General features: G+C 47.2%; 11 protein-coding genes across 11 annotated transcripts; 7 read left to right on the top strand and 4 right to left on the bottom strand.

Moving 5' to 3' along the window:
• Positions 1 to 379: 379 nt before the first annotated feature.
• On the top strand, positions 380 to 1,985 carry N7511_003483 (MFS transporter; the record flags this gene model as incomplete). Its single annotated transcript, XM_057125908.1, has 2 exons — positions 380 to 1,737; positions 1,805 to 1,985. 2 exons carry the CDS (start codon positions 380 to 382, stop codon positions 1,983 to 1,985), a joined length of 1,539 nt encoding a protein of 512 aa, XP_056988067.1.
• Positions 1,986 to 2,567: 582 nt separating this feature from the next.
• N7511_003482 (CIA30 family protein) lies at positions 2,568 to 3,047 on the top strand (the record flags this gene model as incomplete). The annotated part of the gene is made up of 1 exon (XM_057125907.1): positions 2,568 to 3,047. One exon carries the CDS (start codon positions 2,568 to 2,570, stop codon positions 3,045 to 3,047), a length of 480 nt encoding a protein of 159 aa, XP_056988066.1.
• Positions 3,048 to 4,086: 1,039 nt separating this feature from the next.
• On the top strand, positions 4,087 to 4,552 carry N7511_003481 (DUF3759 domain-containing protein; the record flags this gene model as incomplete). Its single annotated transcript, XM_057125906.1, has 3 exons — positions 4,087 to 4,102; positions 4,186 to 4,329; positions 4,383 to 4,552. 3 exons carry the CDS (start codon positions 4,087 to 4,089, stop codon positions 4,550 to 4,552), a joined length of 330 nt encoding a protein of 109 aa, XP_056988065.1.
• Positions 4,553 to 5,237: 685 nt separating this feature from the next.
• N7511_003480 (glycoside hydrolase family 76 protein) lies at positions 5,238 to 6,831 on the bottom strand (the record flags this gene model as incomplete). Its single annotated transcript, XM_057125905.1, has 4 exons — positions 5,238 to 5,813; positions 5,916 to 6,365; positions 6,419 to 6,666; positions 6,735 to 6,831. 4 exons carry the CDS (start codon positions 6,829 to 6,831, stop codon positions 5,238 to 5,240), a joined length of 1,371 nt encoding a protein of 456 aa, XP_056988064.1.
• A 519-nt stretch (positions 6,832 to 7,350) lies between these two features.
• Positions 7,351 to 8,973, bottom strand: N7511_003479 (uncharacterized protein; the record flags this gene model as incomplete). The annotated part of the gene is made up of 1 exon (XM_057125904.1): positions 7,351 to 8,973. One exon carries the CDS (start codon positions 8,971 to 8,973, stop codon positions 7,351 to 7,353), a length of 1,623 nt encoding a protein of 540 aa, XP_056988063.1.
• A 434-nt stretch (positions 8,974 to 9,407) lies between these two features.
• Positions 9,408 to 10,381, bottom strand: N7511_003478 (dienelactone hydrolase family protein; the record flags this gene model as incomplete). The annotated part of the gene is made up of 5 exons (XM_057125903.1): positions 9,408 to 9,450; positions 9,507 to 9,722; positions 9,776 to 9,837; positions 9,905 to 10,236; positions 10,288 to 10,381. The coding sequence occupies 5 exons, from the start codon at positions 10,379 to 10,381 to the stop codon at positions 9,408 to 9,410; spliced, it is 747 nt and encodes a 248-aa protein (XP_056988062.1).
• Positions 10,382 to 10,747: 366 nt separating this feature from the next.
• On the top strand, positions 10,748 to 12,454 carry N7511_003477 (putative carboxylesterase; the record flags this gene model as incomplete). Its single annotated transcript, XM_057125902.1, has 2 exons — positions 10,748 to 11,035; positions 11,084 to 12,454. The coding sequence occupies 2 exons, from the start codon at positions 10,748 to 10,750 to the stop codon at positions 12,452 to 12,454; spliced, it is 1,659 nt and encodes a 552-aa protein (XP_056988061.1).
• Positions 12,455 to 12,928: 474 nt separating this feature from the next.
• Positions 12,929 to 14,098, top strand: N7511_003476 (uncharacterized protein; the record flags this gene model as incomplete). Its single annotated transcript, XM_057125901.1, has 1 exon — positions 12,929 to 14,098. One exon carries the CDS (start codon positions 12,929 to 12,931, stop codon positions 14,096 to 14,098), a length of 1,170 nt encoding a protein of 389 aa, XP_056988060.1.
• A 267-nt stretch (positions 14,099 to 14,365) lies between these two features.
• On the bottom strand, positions 14,366 to 17,126 carry N7511_003475 (putative glycosyl hydrolase; the record flags this gene model as incomplete). Its single annotated transcript, XM_057125900.1, has 4 exons — positions 14,366 to 14,575; positions 14,599 to 15,768; positions 15,824 to 16,655; positions 16,771 to 17,126. 4 exons carry the CDS (start codon positions 17,124 to 17,126, stop codon positions 14,366 to 14,368), a joined length of 2,568 nt encoding a protein of 855 aa, XP_056988059.1.
• Positions 17,127 to 18,521: 1,395 nt separating this feature from the next.
• N7511_003474 (glycoside hydrolase family 76 protein) lies at positions 18,522 to 20,009 on the top strand (the record flags this gene model as incomplete). The annotated part of the gene is made up of 2 exons (XM_057125899.1): positions 18,522 to 19,385; positions 19,440 to 20,009. The coding sequence occupies 2 exons, from the start codon at positions 18,522 to 18,524 to the stop codon at positions 20,007 to 20,009; spliced, it is 1,434 nt and encodes a 477-aa protein (XP_056988058.1).
• Positions 20,010 to 20,459: 450 nt separating this feature from the next.
• Positions 20,460 to 21,696, top strand: N7511_003473 (zinc-dependent alcohol dehydrogenase; the record flags this gene model as incomplete). The annotated part of the gene is made up of 2 exons (XM_057125898.1): positions 20,460 to 20,580; positions 20,663 to 21,696. The coding sequence occupies 2 exons, from the start codon at positions 20,460 to 20,462 to the stop codon at positions 21,694 to 21,696; spliced, it is 1,155 nt and encodes a 384-aa protein (XP_056988057.1).
• Positions 21,697 to 22,186: the final 490 nt, after the last annotated feature.

Raw genomic sequence — 22,186 nt, 5'->3', positions numbered from 1 at the left:
ACAGTCCCGAGCTTAGCCGAAACGAGTACGAGATATCATTGGTCAGCTTGGTTGAATCTCAGGGCACTGTGGCTGGACAGTGGATCTCGGCATGGCTCGCAGCCACAGCGGAAAGGTATGGATCTTCTTGTAACAGTTTCTTGCGAGGTTGTGGCCGGTTTCAAGGATTTCGGGCCCGTTTATGATCAAAAGAGTGGATCGATTTGACATGCTCGGAGGAAGAAGAGAGAAGAAAAACACTAGAAAGAAGGAGAGGGGCTGACTAGTATGGAGACATATAGATATTTCATCTCCCCTCCCTCCGAGACAATATATGCTCCATCAGAGCCCTTTTTTGCCATTTTACAGATGAACTATAATATGCCAGTGAAACATCACAATGAACGACAATGATATATCTCATCAGAGATATGAGCCAAGCCTTGATTTCCCTCATGACTCCCGCAGCGATTCTGATGACACAATCGATCAGATCAATTCTCTCGAACTCACTCGGATAAACACCTATCGACTTCAACAAAAGACGACAGTTGGATCCACAAAAGGGCCAACTCCCCGTGAAAAATGGCTACCGATGGGTGCTAGCAAAGAATACCCGCCAATACTCCCAGACTCGGAGGCCTACGTGGTGGAATTTGATGGCGCGAAGGATCCATTGCATCCATATAATTGGTCTATGCTGAGGCGGTACGTACTTCCAACAATATTCATGGGTGTTGATGAAGCAGTCATGTCTAATTCACTGAATAGTATATCTTTAGTTTGCATTTTATGCTACGGTACATTTGCCGGTTCATTCGCAAGCGCGGTATTCTCAGCGGCTATCTCTGGCGTCAGTCAAGAATTTCACACTAGCACTGAAGTCGGCTCCTTGGGTGTGACCCTTTATGTTCTCGGGTTCGCTGCAGGTCCAACAATCTGGGCCCCAGCATCTGAACTGATTGGCAGGCGCTGGCCACTGTCAGTCGGACTTTTGGGATGTGGGATCTTCACGATAGCATGTGCCGTCGCCAAAGATATCCAGACCATAATGATCTGTCGATTCTTTGCTGGTCTCTTTGCGGCGAGTCCTATATCGATTGTTCCCGCAGTTTTCGCAGATCTGTTTAACAATGCTCAACGGGGTGTCGTTATGTCGATCTTCTGTATGGCAGTGTTTATCGGGCCTTTTGCAGCACCCTTCGTGGGCGGCTTTATCGCAATGAGCTCTCTAGGATGGCGGTGGACAATGTATATCTCAGCCATCATGGTCTTCCTGGGCTTTGGCTTGGTTGTTATTTTCCTCGATGAAACTTATGCGCCTGTCATCCTCGTGCGTAAGGCTGCTACCCTACGCCGCCAGACCCACAACTGGGGTATTCACGCAAAGCAAGATGAAGTGGAGGTTGATTTCAAAGAGCTTGTTAGAAACAATTTCGCAAGACCAATTGTGATGCTGATCACGGAGCCCATTCTGCTTCTGATATCCCTTTACATCTCGTTCATCTACGGTCTCATCTATGCTCTCCTGGGTGCATACCCCGTTGTCTTTCAAGGAGTGTATGGAATGAATATGGGTATTGGTGGATTGGCTTTTGTTGGTCTTATCATTGGAGAGCTTCTTGGTGGCATTTTTGTTCTTTTCATACAGGGACCTTATGCCAGAAAGCTGGCAGCCAATGGTGACAGGCCTATTCCTGAATGGCGTCTCCCTTCTGCTATCTTGGGAGCTGTTGCCTTTGCTGGTGGAATGTTTTGGTATGTTATGCCCTAAATATGTGAATTGCATGGGATATATCGATCGCTAACTCAACGCACACAACAGGTTCGGCTGGACCGGATTCACATCATCCATTCACTGGATCGTCCCTGTGACTTCGGGAATTCTCACCGGAGCAGGGATTTTCCTCATTTTCCTGCAATGCTTCAACTATATTGTTGACTGCTATCCTTCCCTGTACGTTCTGGTGTTCTTGCCCCGATCCTCCAACTGGGAAATTTACTAATTGAATGGGTAGAGCCGCATCGACTATCGCCGCCAATACTATTCTACGGTCGGCAATCGGGTGCGCGTTTCCGCTATTCTCAAGACAAATGATGGAGAATTTGGGGGTGCAGTGGGCTGGAACTATGCTCGGGTGCATTGCTGTTGTCATGATTCCTATCCCTGTACTCTTCAGGGTTTACGGACCTTGGCTGCGGGAACGAAGTAGATTGGCATGTTCGCCAGTCTATGACATTGAAAATAAATCTTACGAAGTTTAATAATGACCAATATACAAAAACTACAAGCAATCAGGATACCCTCACTGATTTACTGCTCGACCATGTTCACTTTTGCGACTCAACAAGTGTGAAAGATCACTTGTTCAGACTTGCGTGTAAACCTGTCAGGGAAGCTTGTAATCCTATAATGCTAAAGGCCATTCAACATAAGAATCCCCCTTACGTTCAGTCCACTCACACATGAGGATGTTGAAGTTGGATGTTTGATTATGTTTGTCGACGTCATACCGCTTTTGAATTGCCATCGCCGTTTCTCTCCGTCAATCAATCCGTCAGTTTCTTGGTCCCTTCAACCCTGCAATATGAATACCACTTTTCTCTTTGGTCCGGAATGGGATCTTAATTTATGGACTGACTCGGACGATCGCGTGCGCGGCGGATCATCGGTATCAGAACTGGTCCCTTCCACAGACGGGGTTTTCTTCCGCGGCAAACTCGACATTGAAACTCTCGGTGGTGCTGGATTTGCCTCTCAACGGACCATTGCACAAGATCAAACCTGGGACCTCACCGGAAACGATGGCATTGAACTCAATGTCATTCCCTCGGACGGAAAACGCTATACATTCTCCTTGACAGACGAAATCCCCGAGCGAAGACGAGATGGTCGTGAACAAAGCGCCCTGGTTTGGGAATATGACTTTTGTGCAAGTGGTGCAAGGACAAAGGTGTGCATACCATGGAAGGATCTGAGAGCAACATATCGAGGAAGGCAGGTAGACGATGCGAGACCTTTGGACTTGTCACGCATCAGGAGATTCCGGATCATGGCCAGAAGGTAAGACTTGTATCACTTGTGGGAGGACCTTGGTACTGACTATTCAGTTTCTTTGGGGGACAACATGGTGAATTTGGCTTGCAGATTCGTACAATCGGCCTATTTCGGGATAGCTATCTTGATGATCCCAATCTCTCAAAAGAGTCCATGGAGTATATTCTTGCAAAACCGGAGTCTTCCGAGAAGACTAAAGGAGGGCAGCCCTGGTTCTCATGTTGCTGCGCATTGTTTTGAAGTTTTACGGGATGAAAGATGTGTTGATCCTCAATTGGCCTTGCCAGATCACACCTGAGTTGGGTGGCAGTAGTCTGTTTTGGATACATAACGCACAAGCTCCGCCATAATCTCAGCTGAAAGCACTGAGGGCATCAGCCATTGAGGAGAGCAATCTCACGGGGGCCTGTCCTCGTGGATGTTGCGATAATTAAAGTTCAAAACCCTGGCAGTAAGCACAGTCTTTGGGCCAATTGTATCCCTCGGCGATCGTCAGTAGCATGTTTGCCGCGTCATGATAGTGAAATCCTGTATCTGGGGTTGTTCTCCGTACCAGACTGCATCCGTGTACTGTACACATGGGCTTTCAACGATCACGGCCCTGTGACATCAGGTGGATATATTTCGCCATGTTAGAAGTAGAATCCTCTGGAAATCTTCGTATGATTCACTCCTCATTTTTGCGTTCCGGACACCGCCACTTTCAGTCGGGTCCACTCCTTTGGCTTGCACCTCAGAACCGAGTGTAGATGCATCAATGCATACCAAGAGTCAAGCGTGATAGAAACACAGAAAAGAAAAGTCAAGAAGCTTCACGATAGACTCTAATGGTGGTTTTTTGTTTCTCTCTTCCCTTCCCTAGACTGAGTATTTCCCCTATTTTCAAGAAGTTTCACTTGTGCTTCTTTGCTGTCTGACCCACTGTGAGTTGCCCCCCGCTTAGCGACAAGCTGGTCTATTGATACGCTATATATACCTTGTTTACCCCTCTTCTGCTCCTGTCTTTCTCCTTTTCCATTTCCATTTATCTCCCTTTTCACATCTTCATCATGGGTTGGTTCAGTGGTAAGTGGTCTATTCTTCTCTTGCTTTGCTATCTGATCATCTTTTGCCAAGACTGTCACTAAATGCTTGGCTACTTTATTTAGACGATTCGCAGCAGCAGGACAACTACCAGCAATGGAACAACTCCGAGCCCCGCGAGCATGACCCTTCCTTCGTCCACGAGTTGATCGCCGGTGCCGCTAGCTACGAGGCGGCCAAGGCCTACGAGGAGCATTGCGACAGAAACGGTACGCACATGCATCATGTCGTGCATAGTACGAAACTCTGATGTTTTTTTTAGGTCAGCCCCAGAGCCACGAGAAGGCCAAGGAGATTATGGCTGGATTTGCTGGTGCCTTCATCGATCGCGAGGTGGAGACCCGCGGCTTGGACTTCATTGACACAGAGAAGGCCAAGTACCAGGCTAGACAGCACATTGAGAATGTTTCCGCCGATCAGGCTGGCTACTAAGGGTCCCTGAAAGGATTGCTGTACATTTAAGTGTCGCTTGTCTGTACAGCAGAGCTTGGTGTGGGCCACGGCCAACGCATAAGTGAACTAAACGGAGCATCTTTTACAATGTATTCCACCAACTGCAAAGCTTCTTGTTTCACGCCTTTTGTAACACGCACTTTATTATACGTAGTTGTTTCCTAATTTCATTGGTTTTTGGTTTTGATTTCCAAATAGTGGAAACTATTCCCGCGATGAATTGATTCGGAAGATCGCGACCTCTGCACTCCCACGTATCCTCTGCTTTGGTAAGAGATTATGCCAATGACAATTCAACATAAGAACAATCTATGTTACTATTTATGATATCCTCGCCTAGATTTCGATCGATCCATTATTCAATGCTCATCAGGGTCCTATCTGTCATCGCGGGGCTCTATGGCGTTAACTTAGTCCCGATGTGTATGATGTCACTCTCATTCTCTTGTACATATCAGTTGGGCTTCGATATCAGTCTATTGAGTTCAAATCTACAAAAGTTGAGTCTTTACTTGCTGCTTAACATTAGATCGCAATCATAATAGATGAGATCTAGGCCAGATTGATAGATCAACCATATCTTGAATGAAAACCATGGTGTATATCCGCTGAACGCCGAGAAGCCTGAACTCCTACAATTATAGAAACACTTTGTCCCGCAGTGTCAGCCACCGATTAACATGAAGCCCATCAGGCCAATCCAGCCAGCTATAAATACAGCAGTAAGTATACCAGCACCTGCTCGATCACCCGTTGTAATGACTGTTTGCTTTCCACTTGTCGCATCGCTATCATCTTCGCCTGCCGTAGGATTACTGGTGCTGTTTCCACCAGTTGTCGAAGTGACTGGTGCTTGAGTGTTGAAATTAATCATGTTGGCTAGAAATACGTTTGTGGCGCTGATCTCTTCTTCCATTCCAAGCCAACCATCATATTCTGATTTATACCACCTGACACCGCAGGTGCCGTTATTATGGCCAGTGCAGGATGCAGCAGCGGCTGCACCGGAGGTTTGCAGCTTTGCTAGAACCGTGTCAAATGTCGATGGGACTAATACAGCAGTCAAGGCTAGCCATGAGGAAGTGAGTCCTTTGAACAAAATCTCATTGTCGTTGCAGGTCTCCGAAGGCTCGCAGTTGAAATCCTCGATAACATTCCCCGTCAGGAAGAATGTGTCGAAGGTTTTGTTCAAAAGTCCATTGACCGCAGTAAGCCACTGGTCTTGTGTGGTTCCGTTTGTCTGTAATAAAAGCCGATATTAATCGAGGAGTTTGATCTCAGTATCGAAACTCTGGAGGGCGATACTGTCGAAAATGGAAGCTCCAAGGGTGGGATTTCTCACCTGATTATACATATAAGCCGCTCCCATGAGAAATGTGCCGTAATTGTAGGTCCATTGGGCATTTCCCTGGGTTGCACAATCATTGTCGACGTTCGTAGAGTCGGCGACATTCCACGTCGTGTTACTCAGTAGAGGGGATGAGACCGACCAGTCCCAAATTTTGTTAGCCCACTGAAGATAGATCGCATCTCCCGTATACCGGGCTAGGCGTGCAGATAGTTGGAATAAGCCACCATTGGAGATAGAATTCTTCATTCCATAGCCACTCTGGTATGGCCAAATTTGCCAGCGCAAGCCACCCCCACACGAGGTTGTATCCCATCTTTTTATCTGGGTGTTAAACACACCCTGTGCGAGCGAAAGCCAACTGAATCCAGTTGAACGGTCTGGGAACGCGTATTCGGTAGCGGTCATCGCCGCAAGACCCCAAAACATTTGGTCGTCATTGCCCTAAAACCCGATATCAGACACTTGTAAGGCCTCAAAAGGCTAGAATTACTCACCAAGTAAGAACTGTAATTACTTGGCATGTAGTCTCCGTCATCGCCTGATTGCCATTGTAACCCGATGCTAAGCTCGGAGTTGTAGGTAGTATCGCCGGTGAAGTGCCAGTATTGCAGGAGTGCAAGAAAGAGAGCAGATCCCTCCCACCATTTGTCGGGAAATGCTCCAGGAATCTGACCGGTTTCGTTGCCGTAGTACCAGGTCATCATCGAGTAAGTCGAAGTACTCGCCGCATCTTTGATGGATTCTATTAAACCAAAACGTTAGCCTGTTCCTCGCCGATATCTTCGCCGCGGAATGTTCTTCTTGACATACGCTCATCGCTGACATCAAAATCAATAGCATATACCACATGAGACAGTAATAGCGTGGCGAGAAGACGCCGAACCGAAAAATTTCCCATCCAATGCATTTTGTAAGGATTGACCCATATACAAGGCAGTCGACCAATCAGAAGAGGCCCATGAGAGTAAAATCAGAGACGATTGGGGATGAAGTCTGGTGCAAAAAGGAGAGTAAAAAAAAATCAAAAAAGTCCAAAAAGTGCCAGGCAGATCCATTTGAACAACTATTCAACAGGATTTAAATATAGCATCAGGGGGCATGCGTAATCCTCGAGGCGCTAGCGTCGTCAACTCTTTTCATTGTGGGGTTTCAAGACTGCATTTCGGAATCGCGCGGCGAACAAGTAGTGGAGTCTGCCAAGCTCAATCAAGCTTTTAGTGTCTTGTTGATCGTGGAAAATCGGTGATCGTTTGATTGTCGGATCTATCTTGCATATCAATTCAATCTGCTGCTTATTTCTAGACCTGGTCTCATATGATTCACAGCAAAAAATGCATAACCTGATCGAACATCTTCACATTTCTACTGGACTCTACAGGTCGACAAGGCAGTCTACCATTTATTTTTTTGTCCAACAGAACGTGGTTTATGGAGTAGATGGGTCTTGCTTTGACTTTTCTTTGTCGGCAAGTTCCTGCCTCCAGCGATATCCCTGGTGAAAAACAATCCATAAAGCAGGACTTCCAAGTACCCAAAGACCAGCAATGAATGTTGCTGTCCATCCAATTCCAATTGCTTGGATGAGAGGTGATGCTACTGCTGTTGCCCCAGCACCCAGCAAACAACGAAATAGATTACTTGCTGCGGCTGCAGTTGCAGCACTTTGGTAATGAATATCCACAACCAGCGTGTTCAGTGTGTTGAAGGCACTTGTCGTCGTGACACCGGTGAAGAATAACATCACGAGAGGGCCAGCTAGAGCAGTTCGATACTGCATCACCCAGCCATAAGCTATAATACAGAGACTGGCCAGATAGATCAACGGAATTGTGACCATCAAGCGAGCTCGTTCAATGTTGAAGTTTTCAATATCTTGCTGACGATTCTTCTGGATGGTCATGCCTTGAAGCCTTGCTTCGCGGCGGAAATTCCAATCCAATATTCGACCAACTATCCAGCGAGAGCTCATGCTTCCTACACCCATGGGAAGATAGCATAATCCGACCTGAATGGAGTTGAATCCAAAACGACTGGTCAACTGAGTTGACAGGGTGCTAATCACAACCATATAACCTGCATATAGCAGTGCACCGTATATGAGAACCAATCCGGTTTCTTTTTGCGTGGCTAAAAGAAGAGCTGAGATTGGGTTAGGGCGTCGCTTCAGTTGCTGGATGGTGGTATAGTCGGCAATTCCCTGTTCATCGACAAATCGAGAGTGTCGGACACAGAACCCCCAGAACGGACGATTCCATGATGCCGGTGGGACAGAACCATTTCCCACGACAGCTCGACATGTTTCGGGCAAAACAATAAGAATCACAACGAAGCAAACACCAGACAGAATGACGAGAAACCAAAAGATCGCCCGCCATCCTAGATAATGATCCAAAAGTCCGCCTATGACAGGTCCCAGGGTTGGTCCTAGTGCGATCCCAATGCTAGCGTATCCAATGTATTTACCTCGCTCGGCACGAGTGGAAAGATCGGCCATGACAGCGCTGCCGAGTGCAACAGTCCCACTACTGCCCGATGACTGAATGCAACGCAGAATCATCAGGGCGACATAGTTGTTCTGCAGTGCAAGGCCAATATTTGCTCCCAGGTAGATTGCAAAGGAGATGATGTATGCTGGACGTCGACCATGGATGTCTGAAAAGCTGCCGACGAATGAGGGTGCAAGTCCTTGAAAGATCTTGGATCGGTCAGCCATAATAAAGTTGCACTGGTGAAATCCAATTACCAAATATGTTGTGATCGTCAAGTTGATCAGGGACACCGAGACATTCATATCCCTGGAGAGAGAGTCCAGGGCCGGCAAGTATATGCTGCTCGAAAGTGGTGAAATGAGGGCCGCAAACGAGCCCGCCACAATAACGAAGGCTTTTTCACCATTTGGAAGGACAGTGTAAGGAGGCAATGGTTCACTTTCGGTTTGAACTTCTAAATCGACTCCTGAATCTAAGGCAACGGTTTGAGAGTTGTTCTCGACAATGGCTCCATCACCCCCTAGGGGTGGTCGCTTTTCTGCTATACCACCTTCTTGCATGATCAACGATAAATCACATATCTTCAACAATCCAGAATACTCATTTTTATATCAATCGCAATGGTTTATTTTTTTTTTCTTTCCGGGGACGGAGCGGTACCGGGATAGAAGTGGGGGGCCAAAGCCCTACAGAGTAAAGCTTGCGTCGGGCTTAGAGATGCACCGATTCTGCCTCGGGCTACCAAGTATCGATTTCTATCTACGATTTTGATAGATTTCACGTAGGATGCATGGGATCTGGTTTGCCCAAGTCCATGTAGAATTGAAAAAAAAAAAAAAAAAAAAAAAAAGAAAAAGAAAAAGAAAACACAAGTCGTGCCTTGATTGCTACTCGCGATTTTGCATTGTAACGTTGGTCCTTTTCTAAGATTACAGGATTATTGATGAATATCAAGAGATGCTGGCGCTATCCTCTATGGAATAACTAATCACGTCTATTGGAGATTCTTCTCAAAAAACGCAGCTAGTTGTGAATATCTAGAAGAAAGTTAGCAATCAGGTGGAAAAGAATATTAAATGGAAAAGGCTCTCACCCTCGCGTATATTCAGATCGGCTTTCCTCTACATCCAAGTCAGCACGAGCACCCATCCATCCGTGCCACATTGTAGGATATGTCTCAACATGTCCACCTGATTCATTGCTATTGATCACTCGGGCGTAGCCAGTGACTGCATCAACGGGCTCATCTTTGGATGCCAGGACAATGTGGGGAATGGTAATTTGTGCCGCATCAGCCATATCCATACGCCTGTTACCTATCAGTGTGCTGCCATATATAAAAATGAGAGGCTGAATACACACCCTGGATGCACCTGTCCCGAGGCAGCAAAAGGACTATTGGCACCTGAAGCTAACACTGTGACCTGTACTGACGCTTGATTAACAAAAGATCAATCCAAAGCGTGAGTATTAACCAATGGCAAACCCTACCTTGCCGCCCCAGCAGAGACCAAAGGCACCCCACTTCCCTACGGAGGGGAATCGAGACTTATATTTCTGGATTGCCTCCAAAAGAACTGTCGTATTTCGTGTAAATGATGCTTTCTGGTCCAAGAACTCCGCTATTTTCTGCTTCTTTTCCTCGGTATCAGCCGGGACATACTCCGGCTTGAGTGGGTCGCCGTTGAAAAAATCAGGAACCAACACCACGGCGTTGAGGCGCACGGCGAGAAGATCAGCGCCCTGAAGGGTTTGGCTGGCGAGCCCAAAGACATCATATAGGTCTACCAGACCCATTTTTCCACCCACATTTCCAGTCACGTCTTGCGAGCAACAGTCAGGCATTGTCTGCATCGGGGAGGCTAACGACTCACATGTTTTGAGGCCAGCAATGGTCTCATAATACCCTTTGGGGGAATACCCCTGGGAAGTAACTGGCGGAATAGAACGACAGGCTTCACACGACATGATCGATATGCTTATGAACTCAAGCTCCCAAAGACACAATGGTCCATAGACCTTTATAGGCGAAACCCCGTCCATTCCGGGACCGGGATTCTCAGGTGTCCACTCCTTGGACCCCACGTCATCGTCGCATCGAAGTGGGAAAAACAGAAGAACTCCAAGCCCGGTGGTGGTAAAGCTGCTACCGTTTCAATCCGATTGAAAGTCACCCGTAACGAATATAAGAAGGTTAGAAGTAACTTGACTTAAGTTAACCAACCTATAAGTTAGTTAATTTGAGTTAAGATAACTTGCACCCGTGGATTTCTTAGTCATGGCTTAGTCAGCTTCCCCGGACCTCATGCTGAGTCATCATATTAAATCGCCCAAATGGGAACCTTCGAAGGGGCACATCGCATCTGCAAGTGCAACTGCCCCAAGGTGCACGAAATGATCACAATTGTTCTCCTCATTGGGCTCCTGAGTGGCTTGCCATCCGCCCTGCTATCTCGGTCTCCTACTGTTGATTTGGATTATTCCCAGTACTGGGGTCTGTCACTTCTGAATGATGTTGACCAATACCTTGGCATGAGATATGCAAAGCCGCCCTTGGGAAACCTGCGATTTCGAGCACCGGAGGATCCAGAACATTCAGATACAGCTTTAAATGCATCATCGGTGACATAAGTCTTTCTATCTAGATGGCACTGGAGCTAACTTCATCAGTTCGGACCTCTTTGCGTGGGGGTCAGTCAATCGGTCAGTGGTGTGGTAGGCGAGGATTGTCTCTTCATCAATATCTGGCGTCCCACAAATGCGACAGTGGACTCTAAATTGCCTGTTTGGCTGTTCATTCAGGGAGGCGGATATGCCAACAATGCAAATGGCAACTATAACGGCAGTGAGGTGGTTCAGCAATCTGGTCATGATATTGTCTTCGTCAACTTCAACTATCGCGTGGGCGCTCTTGGATTTCTTGCCAGTGACAATGTTCGCAGGAATGGTGACCTCAATGTCGGTCTGCTTGATCAGCGGAAGGCGCTTCATTGGGTTCAGCAACACATTCGCCAGTTTGGGGGTGATCCAGATCATGTGGTCATACATGGTGACTCGGCCGGTGCTGGATCTGTTGCTCACCATCTGACTGCATATGGTGGGCACGATGCTGGTCTTTTTGTCGGGGCAGTGGCCGAATCAACATTCTGGCCGACCGTACGAACGGTTGAACAAATGGAATTCCAGTACGACCGATTCGTGAGTGATCTTGACTGTGACAAATCAAATGACTCTTTGGCATGCTTGCGTGCGGTGGATATTGAAGTACTCCAAACTTTTAACATTGATAAGCCCTTTCCTGGGGGCAGCACCTTGCCATCTCCATTGTGGTATTTCCTCCCCGTCGTGGATGGAGACTTGATTCCCGACCACCTTCACACTCTTTTCAGCCAAGGCAAATTTGTCGAAGTCCCTTTGGTTGTCAGTGACGATACCAACGAGGGAACTGGGTTTGCATACAATGCAAGTACCCCTTCTGAGGTGGCGCAGTTCATGAAAAACAACTATCCAGGACTCTCTCAAGATCAGCTAGATACTATCAACCATGTTTATCCTTTGATGGAGGCTCTTCCTAAACATGCTGCATATTTTCCTTCGGCTGCGGCTGCTTATGGTGAGGCGACCTTCACTTGCCCAGGAAACTTGATGGCCGCATCAATGGCAAAAAAACTGTCTCATGTTTGGAACTATCGATTCAATGTTCGGGACCGTACGGAAATTGCCAATGGAATGGGAGTTCCTCACGTATTTGATTTACCCGCGATCTTCGGACTTGGAGAGACGAATCAGCCCACGTACTCATATGCGGACTCTAATGCAAATATTGTGCCTGTCACCATGGATTACTATATAAGCTTCATCAAGACTCTGGATCCGAATCTTTATCGAAACCAACAAGCACCGGAATGGCTTTCGTGGGGCTCAGGTACCGGGCAACGCTTGAGACTCCAGACAAACGCAACGCAAATGGAAGATGTTCCTCAGGCGCAGGTGGATCGATGCTCTATGTGGCAACGGCTTGCGAAGGATATGGAACATTAAATAGCATTAGCACATTGCCACTCTCACTGCCAGTGTTGCACGTCATATCATAGGGGCTATAAGTTCTTCTCAACCCCCGCCTTTCTCTGATTTAGATGATCAACCCGAGGCACTGCAAGACGGAGAATTGGCAAAAGCTCGAGAAATAACAGCCCAGGTAATGCTAGAGCAACCGATCGAAAAGAACAGCTGCTTCGACGATTTTGTGTAGAAAACCACCATCATAGCACGATGTACCCGATTAGGACCACTCCACTGTGCTATACCGTCATCCTCTTAGTTACTAAACCCCCTTCGGAAGATCCCCCTCACAATACGCAGCCTCCCAAACGCCAATATATAACGAGGGTATCCAGATCATATTGATTCCGGCTGATTCCGCCACCGTGAGGGGTAATCCCTCGTCACTCACAGGCTGCTTCGGGAATCTGGGGTAGCTCCGTTCTCCACTTCACTTTTCACACATCCCCCAGCATGAGGAGCTGTCTTTTTCCGACTCTCGCAGTCGAGCTGGTCGAGTTTATCGCGGGTTTTCTGGAAGGAGATGCCTTGCTGGATCTCCGTTTGGTCTGTCGCGAAATACAGGAAAAGACCTTTCATCACTTTGCGCAGCGCTTCTTTTCATCTATCAAGACGGACTTGTCGGATGACAGTCTACGTCGTATAAATGCCCTCGCCCGGAATTCTGAGCTCCGTCCGTATGTGCAAGGCTTAGCTTTCATGCTTCACAATGGGGTTGGTCACGGCCTAGTGTGGGAACGGCATCCATGGGGTCCATTATCAGCTCCCTTGGAAGTGGAGGCGATTCGGTCTCTGCGGGACAACCTGATTCGAAATTTGACCAACTGTCGATCGTTTTTCATCTTTTGTCGATATCCAGAGGGTCATCCAGACATGAGCCATGTCACCATCACTGATGCCGTCGCTGTTTTCTTTGCCCTGGTTGTCGATGCTCGTCTGCCTGTTTCATCCTTCCATCTCATATACGCGAACAAATACTCGCGCACCTTGATCATGGATATGCGTCGCTTGCCGAAGCTTCTCTACCGTCAACCAGAGTTCAAACTTGTCTGGGGCAACTTGCAAAAGCTGTCTTTAGAACAGTACCTAACCTTAGATAACTTTGGGTTTTTGCTGGAACTGGTTCTCAGCGCTCCAAATCTCCAAACCCTTCTTTTGAATCTTGGCTCGCATGACTTGGCCTCTGAGTTTATGCACGAACTCGCAGAGAGTGCCAATTTTTCCCAGTTGCGCGAGCTCGCATTATTTCGAACATGCGTACGGGCTCCAGATCTTGACAAGTTACTCGGCACTGCTCGTGAAAATTTGAGTGCACTGACACTTTATCATATTTCATTGGCTTCAGGCAACACCTGGACATCCTTTCTCAAAGGGCTTGGTGAAAACTTTTTGGCTTTGCGAAGTATTTCACTTTACTATCTATGGGCCAGTACACCAGCTAAAGGGCTCTTGACATTTCCAGATCTTCGAAAGACATATTCACTTTGCACCATGAATGGTCAAAGCCTCAATATGTTTTATTCTGAGGATTTGAAGAGTCCCACTGTTCTTGGAATTGAGTATTCTGGTTCCAAGATGCCACACGTGTTGAGTCTGTTACAGACAACCACTGAGACTTCTTGATCATATTTCATCAGGGCAACACGCATTCCAATTGTGCACATTAATTGTTTTTTTCTTGGTGAGATATTTCAACTGGTATATTTTAATCTTAAATTCACGCTCTAGTTGAAGGCTCACATAGCATTCGCGACGGCGTTGCGAGGCAACTTTGCATTCACTCCTGTAACGTTATAACAAATATTTTCTTTTTCTAAGCAGTTGATAATTTCTTTCCGCTCAAAAAAATCATTATCATACCTCACCTCGGGGATACTCGTCAAACTTAAACTATTGTTGCAAATCCGCACCGTTCAGTGTCACCTTTTCGAGACTTTGACCAGATATCTCAACCCTAGTGTGTTGCAATTTTCCCTTGAAATCAACTGTCACGCAGAGTTTTTCCTTTGGCCAAAGGGTGATGTAGTTATCCGACCAGTAGACTATTTCTGCTTGTTCAGATGCATGTATAGCATTTAACCGGAGGAAGAATGCTGGCACCTCGGATTCATTTTCCAATTAACTTCTGCATGAGTCAAGTCATCTACAAACCTCGACCTTGCTGGGTACAGCGAGGCCTTGACTTTCACTGCTGATAGAGACTGAAGCTTTGTATAATTTGCGAACATGATAACTGGGGTTGTGAAGAAGTTAGATTGTGACCAGTCTGAAACATCTGTGGTTTGAGAGATCCAGTAGACATGGCGACTGAGGTCCAGGTCAGATCTTGGATCACGAAGTACTAAGCGCAGGAATGCAATATCCTGGATTAGATTGATGACATCAATTGAGCTCACTTGCATTGCAGAATGAGGGGCCGTATTGATGTTGACTTTGGTGCCTAATAGTTTGCTTCCAAGGGTGTCAATGACATCTATCACGACCTGTCGCTCTCCTTCATTCTTGGTCGAATGGTTGATCAGCCAAACAATCTGACTTTGGTAGTCGTAAGCAACGTGCTCCATGCGTGCGCCGACTTTGGTGCCGAAGTAGGCTGCCATGGGACTGAGATAGTAGTCGAACAACTGCCAGTGTAGATTTGGCCAAGCACTATTTAGCATCCAGTAGATCAAACCGGTAGCAGGGCGGGTGGCATTCGTCCTTGTCGAGTACGCTTCGTATTGGGCCCGCGTAGCTTCATAGTCCGCCATCTGGCATTTGAGCACGTAGTCGTCCAAACTCACTGGCTTGCCGTAACGAGAGGAAATAGCCTTGTTGTAGATAGACCGGTTGTAGAATTCAGAGTCATAACGAGACATGTGATACAAATTTGCATCAGGCTGTGTCCACAGCGTTTCCAGGTCATCATCGGACATGAATTTCTTCAAGCTGCACATCTCAGGGGTCCCAACTCCAGCGCCTAATTCCGACCAAAATCCAAAAGCTGCTCCTTCTTTGTCGCCATACCAATAATTCGGTGGCACCCAGTCGTTCATTTTCATTCCTGAAGGCCCTAAGGCTTCCGGATAATCGCGCATGCTGGCTGATGCAAGGATTGGATTGGGCCAATCCATATCTTGAAGAGCATCCAAGTATACATCTGTAGCTCGATCATCGGGCCAAAAGTCTGAGCCCACCAAGAAACCTAGCATCGAAGGATGGGCTTGCATCATCTCGGCCTCATGCAACATTGAATTTCTTGCAATGGAATAATCCGAATCATTCCATTTGACTCCGTCCGCATCCTCGTTGTACTAAAACCGTACAATTAGTGAATTGAGGGTTCGAAACGATAGTGTGTCGACATACTTCCCAGCCTTCCCATTTATCACAACATTCCCATCCTGCCAAGATCATGACTCCCATGCGGTCTGCTAGTTCATATAGTTCCGGCTGCTCTTGCCTTGCTTCCAATCGAAGGGTATTCATTCCCATGTCAAGCATGTAGGCGAGGAGTTTTCCGACTCTGTCCGCATTAAACTGCATGAAGATAACCGGCCCATATCCGGCCCCGATGACTTGAAACGGTTCGCCATTGATGGTGAATTCAGTATCATTGTAATCATTCAAATTTGACGATACATGCCGGATCCCAAAACTTTGACTCTTGGAGCGATCTGATACCAATCCCTGACCCTCCTCGACGATGATATCTGCCTGGATTGTATACAATGGCTGCCCGCTGGGGCGGGCAGCCAACCATATGTCAGGGCTCTGGATCGAGGTTTCGACTGAAATTGTCTTTCTCTCATTTGACCCCAAGTCAAATGTATTGTTGATCAACGCTCGAGTGGAGCCATCCCGTGTGACAGTTCCGTTCACTTTGACACGATGGGCTTTCGGTTCATGATTGAACAATTCAGTTCGAAAGGTAATATTGACAGTCTCAGTCGAGGATTTTGCGACATCACTCAGTATGCGAAATGGAAACATGGAAACCGATCCGGTCTGAGACAGCTCCACATTTCGCCAAACTCCTGTGCCGTTGTCCGCTGGAAAACGGTTCCAGTCTACAAATCCCATGGCGAAGTCATGAAGGTAGTTAGTTGGAAATACACGGATGAGGATGCAATTATCGCCCTCTTTGATATGGTCGGTTAGATTGTACTGGAGGCCACTATATGATCCTTGTTGCTGGTCACTTGTTGCAATGAGAATCCCGTTCAAATAAATGTCTGCTTTGGACGTAATTCCATGTGTCTTCAAAGTATTGGCCATTTGAGGGGTTCAATTTGAAAACCTCGCGATAGATCCACGGGGATTCAAATAAAATGTCACGAACAGATTTCATATTTTCAGAATAAAACAATGTTGTTTCATTATAAACCCCATTTTCCAGAAGACCAGCCATTACAGTAGCATGAGAGCTAACGCGATACCATGAGGAGCTGTCTGCTGCTGGAGAAGATAACGCGGGCAAGTCGCTCGACACCTTGAGTGCTGATTGCAAGTGCCATCCGGGTATAACAGCCACGTCGCCAGCAGAAGCAACGAGGGGCTTGCAGGCAACATTCGCTACACTTGCAGTGCCACTGATCTCAGGTTGTATGAGCATAGTGCTCGCAAGGTTCACCCTACTCCAAAGGCTTTGTGTCGCCAGGATCTGGGACATTATTGCACCTCTATCTCTGGGTAACACGGTGCTTTATAGGAAGACAATCGCCCATGGTCAATCAGCATTGTGTCACACAATTTGAGGGTGAATGCAACCGTAGTACGGAAGATATCTGGTCTACAAGATCACTCTAACTACCTGCTCATCCAGGACTAGTCAACACGGGAATCTCGGGACATATGGGGTTTCGCCGGCGAGATGAACCGAGAAGCGTTGATTCGGAGTGATCGATAGTATTGGCAGAACCTGATCCATGATGATCCAGAGGTTAAAAATAGATGTCAAGAAACTGAGAGGGAGTTCAAAGTCCAAATAACGTCCAGGCTTTGAGTTAAGGGCGTGTTCCTACGAGTTTCCTAAGATTCCCAAGGCTTCGAGACTCCCAGGCTCCCAGCTCCCAGGGGCTCACATCTTGGTTATGTAAGCATGGTGCCTGAATTACTAGGCCTATACCCCTTGTTTACAAAAGCTTCAAAGTCACATTGCCATTTTCAACATTCTCACTGCGACGATTTGCCATGTGGGCAGGAAAACCAGCACACTGCTTCATACAACGGCGTGATTTAATTGTCTGATGATTTAATGAAAGCCGCCAGTCAAGCTTACTAAGGAGGCAACCTCCCCCGAGGTCCCCCTGCTGCCCTTGGACACGTAGGGATGCGGCATCCATGGAATTTGAGCCCCTGCAACTCCCTCGACTTCAACAATATCATTGTGCTGTCTCTTTTCCCGAGGGATGCTGGTCAAAACGGAATGGGTCGTTGCATCCCGTTTGCGGCCACACTCCATTCTGCCTTCATTTCCCTAGGCCGTCTATGATTTGTTCATATCCCTCCACGGATCAGGCTCATTCGTCTGACAGCCGCTTTGGAATGCCAGGTCGATCCAACGTGGAGCTCCCATGCAAACCCCATGGAACTAACGAGCCCAATGTTGCACTTCTGTCACCTCCTAAGCTCCTTTCGGAATCTGTCATTAGTGCAGCCTGATGGAATTTCTTGATGCAGCCAAAGATCGAAGATACCCTGCAGATTCCCCCTATCAAAGGATTATCTGAGGGCCACGCCTTGTTACCATGCCAGCGCTCCTGGAGTGGTAGGAATGTGGCCATTCGATCCACACATCCCCCTATCGCCGTTCTGTCTCGCACTCTGACGTCTGGTGGAAGTTTCCTTCATTTCTCCATATCCCTCACTGAGCAGTCTTCGAGGATACTTATCCGTTGGTCTAAACTTGAAAAACTTTGCCATTGTTGATCGACCTCTTGAGTCTTCGACTGTATCACGAGTGACAGTGATCAGTCACTGGCCAATCTAGTCAGCTTTCTGATAAGATTGAAGCGGACTATCTGCAATTACCGTTAATTCCAGGCAAATTAGCATATCAGTCATCATGCGCGTGTTTTCTTTCACGTCACGCCCATCATGGATGGGTTTGCTGACTGCGGCTCTTATGGGCATTTCAACTGTCAATGCTGTAGAACTGGACCTGGATGATGAAGGTGAGAATTTTACTATTCTGACACTTCCGCAAAAACTGACCAATATCAAAGAGTCTATCAAAAAGGCTGCCAAGGACGTCGCAACCAACATGATGACATACTACACCGGCATGAATCCAGGGGATAACCCAGGAAATCTACCCGATCCTTACTACTGGTGGGAGGCCGGTGCGATGTTCAACGCCCTCATTGACTACTGGTTCTACACGGGCGACGATACCTGGAATGATATCACCATACAAGGCATGCTTTGGCAGGCGGGCGAAAACAAAGCATTCATGCCGAACAATCAGAGCAAAACTGAAGGTAATGACGATCAAGTATTCTGGGGCTTCGCTGCCATGTCTGCTGCAGAGCGAAACTTCCCCAATCCGCCAGCGGATCAACCTCAGTGGCTTGAGATGGCCCAGGCTGTGTTCAATACGCAGGTTCCCCGATGGGATCCCTCGTCCTGTGGTGGAGGACTTCGCTGGCAGATATTTACCTGGAACAATGGCTACAACTACAAGAACACGATCTCCACAGGTGGACTTTTCAACCTTGCCTCCCGCCTGGCAAAGTATACGAAGAACGAAACATACGCGGAATGGGCTGAAAAGGCTTGGGACTGGATTGCCGATGTTGGATTCATGACACCCGAATATCGCTTTTGGGATGGAGCCAGTGACTTGACCAATTGCGCTCCCATAAACCAGATTGAGTGGACCTATAACGCCGGTGTGTTCTTACTTGGTGCTGCCAATATGTACAATCTGGTAAGTGAACTCCGTACTCTCGGTGGTGCCACTAAAATCTAACATCTCCAACAGACTGAAGAACCCAAATGGAAGGAACGCACCGAAAAAATCATTGACTCCTCAGGCGTCTTCTTTTCTCAGGATCCACCGAACGTGATGTATGAACGAGCCTGTGAGACGGTCAGCACATGCATGGTTGATCAGCGTTCGTTCAAGGGATATCTTGCACGCTGGATGGCTCAAACCACCCAAATGGCTCCCTTCACGTATGAAAAAGTCATGAAGCGATTGAGGGCTTCTGGCGAAGCCGCCGCAAAGACCTGTACAGGAGGCTCCAAAGGAACGACATGTGGTCTCAAATGGACCGATCAAAAGTGGGATAAGACGAAAGACTTCGGCCAGCAGATGGCAGCTCTTGAAGTTATTCAGTCAAACCTGATCACTCGTGTATCGGCTCCTGTAACCAATGACGATGGTGGCACTAGTAAGGGAAATCCGAATGCTGGCTCTAAGCCTCCTAAAACGGTCCCTCCTGGTCTGACGTACTCAATCACCACGGCTGATAAGGCCGGTGCAGGAATCCTCACTGTGCTTGTGCTAATAGGTATTGGTGGGTCAACAGGATGGTTGATTTGGGAGTGAGTGGCCCCTCTTTTTGGCCTCGTCTGCTTTTTTTTCCCTGCAGTATCTTGCCTGTCTGTCTTTTTTTTTGTTACGGTCTTGATTTGTATTTTACAAATTGGGTGTCTCTTGTGGATTTATAGCAGCGTTGTTCTGCGGCGTATTGTGGATAAGGACTTGATATAACATACAATTATTCTTTTCAACTTCCATTTCCAATATGACCTGTTCGGATATTACTTGTGCAATTGCAGAACTATCCCCGCATCTTTTCGGCTATATGCAATGCAAGGCCATTGACAGAGAATGATGAGGGGTTGGCACCACGGATGGTTTCCGCGTACTTCTGCCTCGGTGTCAATTCGGCTATGGATTTATTTCTTGCTCCTCTTTTCTTCTTCTATATGTCAGAACTGCCTCAGTACTCTGCTGTCTCTTCTGTGTTTTTAACCAACGGCTGTATATATCGATATGGGCTCCATCACTGATGATTCCACCATTATTATTCCCACGCACTGTAAAGCAGGAGTCGTGGTCAATGAAGGTCCCGATTTCCATGTTGAGGTACAAGTGGTGCCGGTCCCAGAGCCAGGTAAATATCAAATGCGTTCAGAGGGAAAAATTCTCGGTATTGAACTCAATATCTGACATGATACCTGGTCTACCTCATCTAGGCCCAGACGATGTCTTGATCAAGTTGAACTACACCGGGCTATGTTCATCTGACATTCATATGATGCAGGGAGACTTAGGGGTCCCTCCAATGTCCACTTTCGGTGTTCGGTCTCCAGGCCATGAAGGTGCTGGTGTCGTGGTTAAGATTGGAGCTAACGTGACAAATTTCCAAGTGGGCGATAGAGCCGGGATCAAACCGATCATGAATACCTGTGGTTCCTGTGATCATTGTTGGGATGACAAGGAAACATACTGTAAAAATGCAACGCACACGGGACTGATGGTAGCGGGTACGTTTGGTTTGCATGCTGGCGGTTTGATACCTGAGCTCATCATACTAGGCACCTATCAGCAATATTTGGTCTCGCCAGCCCGTTATGCATCACCTATTCCAGACGAGGTCTCCGATGAAGTCGCCGCCCCTGTGATGTGCAGTGCTAGTACAATTTACCGGTCTCTGATTGAGTCAAACCTTGAAGCAGGGGCATGGGTTGTTTTCCCTGGAGGTGGCGGCGGCGTCGGGATCCAGGGTGTTCAGTTGGCCAAGGCAATGGGAATGCGCCCAATCGTGGTTGATACAGGAGATTCCAAAAGGAGATTGTCCATGGAGATGGGAGCAGAGGCCTTTGTGGATTTTAAAGAGATGTCAGATCCCAGTCAGGCTGTTATTGAGATTGCGGACAGCATCGGTGCCCACGGAGTGTTTGTCACAGCCCCTGCTGCGTATAAAACTGCGGTCTCGTTCACTGGTAGTCGGATTGGAAGCGTCGTGATGTGCATCGGTCTTCCTTCTGTCGGTTCAATGACAGTAGGCGATGATCCCTGTGCGTTTGTCTTCAGAAATCTCACCATCAAAGGCACCCTTGTTGGTAGCCGGCGAGATGTGGCCATGACTTTAGATTTTGCGCGACGAGGGATGCTAAAGCAGGTGAGTGAGGTATATCCAGTGAATCGAATGCCTGAGGCTGTGGAAAAACTTCGCAAAGGCCAAGTAGCCGGGCGCATTGTGATCAACTTTAACTGGGAGGAGTGATGGGGTTTCCAGCTATCGAATATATATCACCGCGTTTTGTACGGAATTGCTAGTATTCAATAAAATCATCGCTCTCATCTGCCCAGGACTGCCCAAGACCAAAAAAAATAAAATTCAATATCACCATAAGTAAATAAAAAGAGATGGAAAAGGGCCATTGCATCTCAATAGCCAAGGAGGAAAAAACAATCCGAAGCAAAAAGAATGGACTCGCGGGGAATCGAACCCCGGACCACTCCCATGCTAAGGGAGTATTATACCACTAAACCACAAGCCCAGTTCGATGGAAAACGCATCGATTTTGTGTATTATAAGCCAAGATTATTTGGATTATGAGACTTCCACACTACAACTCACCGGCAGTTTATATCTTCTACATCTTGGAAACCAAAATTTCGACGAACTCAATCCGGTATTGAAAGGAATCCAGTTCTTTTCCCTCATCAAGCTCAATTAGTGAGACACAAAGAATCGAGCCTCATAACACTAA

Source organism: Penicillium nucicola (genome assembly GCF_028828085.1).
Source record: "Penicillium nucicola strain IBT 29836 chromosome Unknown utg000002l, whole genome shotgun sequence".
Taxonomy (NCBI): Eukaryota; Fungi; Ascomycota; class Eurotiomycetes; order Eurotiales; family Aspergillaceae; genus Penicillium; species Penicillium nucicola.
This window is presented reverse-complemented; position numbering and strand designations above follow the sequence as displayed.